The 7,067-nt window shown below is 42.8% G+C and overlaps 1 protein-coding gene across 1 annotated transcript in view; it reads right to left on the reverse strand.

Annotated features, from left to right (window-relative positions):
• Positions 1 to 2,748: 2,748 nt before the first annotated feature.
• Positions 2,749 to 7,067, reverse strand: part of LOC120720491 (piggyBac transposable element-derived protein 4-like) — a 5,567-nt gene continuing 1,248 nt past the window's right edge. Inside the window, exons 2-3 of the mRNA XM_040010215.1 lie at positions 3,373 to 4,492; positions 2,749 to 3,274 (exon numbers count right to left, since the gene is read on the reverse strand). Coding sequence (XP_039866149.1) covers positions 2,858 to 3,274; positions 3,373 to 4,492 — 1,537 coding nt within the window. The 3' untranslated portion in view covers positions 2,749 to 2,857. The remainder of the gene's footprint in view (positions 3,275 to 3,372; positions 4,493 to 7,067) is intronic.

A 7,067-nucleotide genomic window follows, 5' to 3' on the forward strand; every position in this document is an offset into this window, starting at 1 on the left:
CGTGGGGGCCACGCAGCCCGTTCTCACTCCCGAGGTGTAACATATCGACCTTTTTGTCACGTCCCGCGGCGTTCCTGAGGAACGCGAAAGGAGACCTTCTGCGTTCTTATGGTACGCGGCGGGTTATGGCTGGAATCCAGTGCAATGACGCTCCCGCGGTAATAGACGTTCCAGCCCTGTATTCCAGCCCTAAACCTAACCTTATCCCTAGCCCTGACCATAACCTTATTCCTGACCTTAACCAGGACTTTAATGATGTTAAATAGCGTGTTTCTAAGCGATTTGAAGAAAAAGAGCGAACATGTGTAGATTCAGTCCAGACGGTTCTCATATTTCCTGTTTTTCCGAGGTCGTCATTTAGGCACGTGGTGGGTAGCCGAAAACGTAATATGGTGACGATTTGTCACCTAGCGTAAAATGTTACGCTTTGGGAGTGCGAACGTGTTGGGGCCACGTTGTTATTTATAAAGCCTCGTTGCCAGGTATAAAAAATATATGTTACTATAAGGTAGACTTGTAGTCAAGACCACCTAAACCAGGACCAAGACAATACCAAGACAGACCGAGTCAAGACCAAGACAAAGTCGAGACGAGACCAAGATTTTATGCATTGATTAAAGTAAAAAAAAAGGCATTTAATACTATTTTAACCCAAATTGACACCATTAATCAACTGCATAAACCACTTTGAGGGAGGAATGGTTTGCACACTTGATCAATACTCACCCATTGGCTGTGAGCCAGAGAGGGATCTTCCTGAGAAATTGATCAAGTGATTGTATGACTTGCTACAGTTATATAGCAGCAACCTGAAGATCAAGCTGAAAGCATACGCTGCTTTACTGTCCATTTAGACTGTAATGGGTTATTTTGTCATACATCACAAAATAACCATGATGTATACTGTCTTCACTAATACCTGAAACCAGAAAATCAAATAATAAACTCTAAATAAATGATAAAATTTGAAAAGTTTCTGACATCAGTGGTCATGGAAACCAAAGGCAAGACAACTGGCCTTTTTTTGGAACCACAGCAGTTGCACCACATTGGTCATTACAAATACTTCCAGTTTATACAGGGCATGAGTTTTTCTTTTTTTTTCTTTTTCCTTTTTGTTCTTTTGCCATCAGAATTATTGTCTAAAGGCCAAGAAAGATGCCCAATGGATTTACTTTACCAAATTGATCATCCCGGCCTTACCGTATTGGTCCATTCGATTGACCTTTGTCTTTATTGTTTATTTTATTTTCACTTGCTACAACACGGGACAAACATGACAAATCAACAACTGAAAATGACTAATTAATATTAAAATCTGTAACATAATGTTTGGAGTTTAGTCTGTTACTGTTGCTATTTTTACCATTTCTTCTTGGAGCAACTGTAACCCACATTATTTCCTTAGGGATCAATAAAGTATTCTGATTCTGATTGTTTCAGGATGACCTGCCATTATCCAATCACACATCTGCTTACCTCCATCTGTTGCTCGTTTCTCCTCCTCTTCTTTTCTCTTTTTTCTAAACTGAGCACCTGATGGCTTTGAACTTTTCTTGTCCATCTTGGTTTTAATTTTGCACTCCAGTATGAACAATCATCCCCCAAATCGAGGATCACCACAACATGATCTAACAGACCTACACCTTAGTTCACAGATTCACTTTGTTTATTCCTGGGATTTCATACAACCCAGGATTCAAATCATGAATACATAATGGGCTTGGATTTACAACATTATGAATGAAATGTGCTCTACTTGGAAGCAGCAGGTCTTCCTCCCCTTTCGACGGGTTGTGTATGAGACTTTAAATCATCAAATAAATATAAATTTTAAATTGTTATTGATCCCTTTACCCCGAGTCCTAAAGTGTATATTTATTTTCTTACTCTTCTTATATATACTGTTGGTTTACTTGCACTGCTGTAACTGGAGCCTCGTCGTCTCGTCTCTCTATATCCTGGACTGCATGGAGCGGAGATGACAATAAAGTTTACTTTGACTTCAGCAGCGAGCATGCGCACCGAAGGCTCTCGCGCTCACTTTTCGCTTATAGAATTTCGAAAAAGACATCGGTGCAAATTATAAGTCTGTATCATGATGTCTGGTGTTTTCGTGTTTGTTGTTTGGATTTATTTTTCTTTTATTTTGCGAGTTGGTTATTAGACGCTGCCCCAGCCGGTCAGAGAATCCCCCGCCGCCCCGCCCTCTCCTCCCTGAGCCGCAAGCAGCAGGCGCACCTCGCAAACGGAGGGCGCCCTTACTCCCAGCAAATGGGCGATAGAAAACCGATCGGTGCCTATGCCATCCCCGCTATGCGCTGGCATGACGTCGGGGCAGCATGAGTGCGAGCATTTTTTTTTGCCGGTGCCGGTGATGCCGCCCCTCACCTACGATGCCGCCCCGGGCAACCGCCCGTATCAAAAACAGCTTCTGGTGGCCGGTATTGACAACTAACTCTTATGGCTGTCTTGCTTCTCCGTAGCGTGTTTGGCATTTTTTAACCTTTATTTTTAAAAAATAAAATATTTTCCATAAAATACATTTCAAGAAAGATTTCATTGCTATTATAATTAGGCCTTTAGATTGGCACCAAGGTAGATTTTGATTCATCATTATGTTTTTTGCAGGGGCACAGTAAATGTAATAATCATAACCTATAATGGTATATGATGTGTTTCACTTTTTCCACACTAAATGTTTATTACCTTGCTAACGTAAATAAAAATACAAGCTCAGTTTGAACTAGAAAAAAAATTATTTTAGAAAGATAAACATGAACATTTATGTTGTTGGGGATGGGGAGAGAGACAGACAGGGAGAGAGGTAGTATGTGTCTGGGTGTGAGAGTCCTGCTCAGGCGGCGCAGTCGTTACAAATGGACAGACTGTGGTCCTTGCATGTATGCTTCTCACATTTGCAGCAGGTGTTGACAACTCTTCTCCTTTTGTCTTTGCAAAGTTCGCACTGCCTCCTGCCCTTACATTGAATGATGGGAGCGGTCCATGCAGCCGCTGCAGTCATATCTGTGACTACTGCTGCAGCGGCTGATGAGCGAGGAAGGCGCTCTCTCTTTGCTATGTGTGGGTTCACCAGCATTTCTCCCACTTCTTCAATGAAGAGCCTCCGTCTGCATCCTTTCTGCTTCGGCCAGGATGACTCGATTGATGTCCACAGGACGTAGGCATTGTAAAGTGAAACATCAAGGACGTTGTGGAAGAGGGCCATTGGCCAATAATTTGTTCTCCTCCTGCAGGAGTAGGTGCCAACAACCTAACAAAAAAAGAAGCATAAAACACACATATATTTTAGACATGAATATGAGCAAGAATGAATAAATATATGCATAACTGGTTCGTAATGACACCTACCATATCAAGGTTGTCGACACCTCCTTTGCATTTGTTGTAATCTTCGATTATTACAGGCTTTCTCTTCCCTTCTTTGCTCACGTCTGGGCGGCGGTGTTTTGTGCTTAGTAGCAGCACATTCTTGCCCCGTCGGGGGATGTAAGACACAAGTGTGTGGGTGTTCGTAAAAGCGAAGATGGAGGAGAAGATCTCTCTCTTTTTTGCCTGGAGCAAATGAGGTGGAAGCTCAGGCTTGTTTTGGCGAATTGTGCCAACCAGGGCCATTTTCCTCTTGAGTAGCTCATCTGCCAGTGCACAGGAAGTGAAAAAATTATCACAGGTGACAACGTGTCCCTGGAGCCCCTCTGTCATGTCCAGGACCACCCTCATCCCCTGGTTGACTTCAACACGATCTGGAGCTGCTTTGCCCGTGTACACCTGCAGTCTCCAGGCGTAGGATGTTTTGACATCACAGGCTGCCCAAATCTTGATACCATATTTGGCCGGCTTCTTTGGCATGTACTGCCTGAAGCTACACCTGCCTCTGAACGCGACGAGTTGTTCATCCACACAGAGATCTCTGTCTGGGCTGAACAGCATCTCCAGGCGGTGCGTCCACATATTCCAGACTTTGCGGAAGGGAGCCATCTTGTCAAGACGGCGTGGGGGGCGGGATAGCTTATCATCGAACCGCAGTGCTCTGCTGATGTGGTGAAACCTTTTCTCGGACATCGTAGCCCGGAAAATGCTCCGTCCCCATTTTTCACTCCAGAGGCTCTTCGTTGATTCGTGTTTTGACCTGTAAACACCGGACAAAACGAGCAGCCCCACATAAGCCCGAAACTCCTCTGCGTCTATATCTCGCCAGCCGGGAATTTTGCGATTCCCATGCAGGTTTGTCATGGACACAATATGCTTCACGATCTCATCCGTTAGAAACAGCGCGAAGCTGGATATGGGGTCAACGATTCGGAGAGTGGCATAGCGTGTAGGTCCCGGGGTCAGACCAGTGGCTGCTGGGATGTAGCGGAACGTCCTCAGCGTTTGTGGGAGACCAAGATATTTTTCCATTTTTTGACGTCCATTCTGCTTCATCAATTTTCTCTCCGTTTTCATCTCCAGCCGCTGCTGCTTCATCAATTTTCTCTTCGCTTTCATCTTCATCCGAGTCGGAACTGGACCCCAGCTGCTCTGTTTCTGCCTCCGATACCTCCTCCTCTTCCTCCTCGTCCCCAGATTCCACGGGGGATAACGCGGAGCTATCCTCGTACTCAGAGTTCATGATGACTGGATATCACGGATATTTAAATAGATTTGCTTATGCGGCCAGGAGATCGTTTCTCTTGCCTTCCCTTTTGCCAGCACATGCAGGACTAAACCGATTCAAAACTCTATCCGGTTAGTCGTGACGCATGGACCCTGCTTCCGGTCAGTCCAGCTAACGTAAAGCTACAAACATCTCTACTGTTTAGGCTACGTCCACACTTAGACTGGTATTTTTGAAAACAGAGATTTTCTGTATTCGTTTTTAAAAAAAAAAAAAAAAAATCCCGTCCACACGTGCAGTTTTGAGAAAAATATCTCAGTCCACGCGTAACCCCCCCTCCAAAAAAACAAAAACAAAGGCAAACGCTGTAATGAGCACGCCAAAGCAACAGGTGGCGATATAATCCTAAACCTTGCAGAAATGTTGGCCAATTAGAAGTCTTGAAGCCAGGGCGGGAAAGCATAAACAAAGACGGTGGAACTTTTTTTACTTCCAACTTTATTTCTTAAGAACAATAACAACAAATATAAAAAGTTTGGCTTCTTACTTGAGAACTAAAAGCATTCGAGTCTTTCCTACTAGAGTCAGTATAGCCAAATAGCACATTTTGGTAAAAAAGCACAAAATCTGATAAGACATCGCATAGAAGAAGAACTGAGTCGTACATGTGACAGACAGTGAGGTGGAATTATTCCTCAATATCACACTGGAATATGAAACAGCAAAAGAAAAAACAAACAAGAAAAAGTGGACTGGGAGACTTGTCAGGGGAAATAAGGTTAGCCTACCATACATGTATAAACGAATGCCCTACTGTATTTCAGTAGCCCAATTATAGATGCCTTTAGCACCTTTAGGTTTGACCTAGTAATGATACAGCTCTGCTTCATTTCTTTAACTACTGTGTAGCTTAACCTACACGAAGTCATCATTATGACAGATTTATATTCATCTGAATCTGCAGTGTAACTGTGTTGGTGTTGAATCCCTACCTCAAGAATGTTGTAGAGTTAAAGTATAGGAAAAGAGAACACTTAACCTAAAATATTTAAGTGTAGCACTTAAGTAAATATTAATCTTGGTATTCCACCACTGATTTATTTTTAACATTTATTGTGGTTAATTAGTTTTTCATTGTTTTATTCTACCTTTTGTCAAGGCAAAACTCAAGGGCCACAGACAGGACAGACTTGAAAGAAGACTTTCAACTGAAACACATTTGCGTAATGTTGCAGAGGTGGACATACAGATGAAGAAAAGAATTCTGGATATGATGGTGAATCTGAGAGGCGAGCTTCTGAACATCACAGTAAATTATAAGTCACTCTTGAGAGACAAGTTCAGTTGCAGATGGATTTTTACTGCTAAGACAAGTCATGCATCCACCACCACAACCTTTCAACCTGCCACCACACCATGGTGGGCACATCTATGCATGTGCACCACCACCACACGCTGTACCTGGCTCATTTCCACCCAACAGTACCATAACTGAGCTGCCAAGCAGCACACCCTACCCACCCTACCTTTGCAGGGAGCAGGGCAATTTTTCTTCACACAAGCACTTTTGGAGGATGATATTTGAATAATCTGCATCGTACCTATGCTGGGCAATAAATAACTTATGTTGGGAGCTTTTGGGGCTGCATCTGTATGCTCAACGTTGGCATGTTATAATGTTTCTATATAGCTATATCAGCTCAAATCCTTTGTTCAAAACAGCACTTTGAACTTTGACTTAAGTGAAGAGGTCTTTCTGTAACTTTACAGCCCACCCCCCTCCGAAATAATCAGACCCAACCAATATAACCCCTTCAATAAAATTATCTTATCTTACATAAATAGGCTGTTGATTTTCTTTACTCATTTCAGTTATTACCAGCAAAATAGTTGCATGTTTAATCATCTGGGAATTTACCCAGATTTATTTATTTAGACAGAGATCTTAACCCCCCCAATGTTCAGCACAAAGTTACACCGATGCATGTTCAGGATCACAGTGCATAGATTGTAAAGTGTCACATATCCTGACTTACAATTTCTGTAGATATGACACAGTCCTTCAATAGAACAGAAACCCTTTTTTATCGATGGGGAATTTAGTAAGGACTCTCCTGACCCTCTTCCTTTCTGATGTCATGCAATCAGCTCTGTAGTAAGTCTGTGTGTCTGGGTGGTTGTCCTTTTCCTGCTGAATTACTTCAGTGACTGTAATCTATCATGTCCCTGTTAGCCTCACAGTAGTTGTGGAGGACAAATCTGGCATAAATGATAAGGGGAAGGTCATTCAGATTAATGTCCACAATACTCCAAACCATGTTTTCAGTCTGCCAAAAGCACATCCAATGACCAGGGAGAGACTGGTCGTGATTGACGGCGAAAATATCGAAAATATGTGTATCATTGTTACACATCCAGTTCCTCAGGGTGTCTTGGCTGGACTGCAAGG

The sequence above is a fragment of the Simochromis diagramma genome, unplaced genomic scaffold (genome assembly GCF_900408965.1).
Source record: "Simochromis diagramma unplaced genomic scaffold, fSimDia1.1 OVJJ01000585.1, whole genome shotgun sequence".
Classification (NCBI taxonomy): Eukaryota; Metazoa; Chordata; class Actinopteri; order Cichliformes; family Cichlidae; genus Simochromis; species Simochromis diagramma.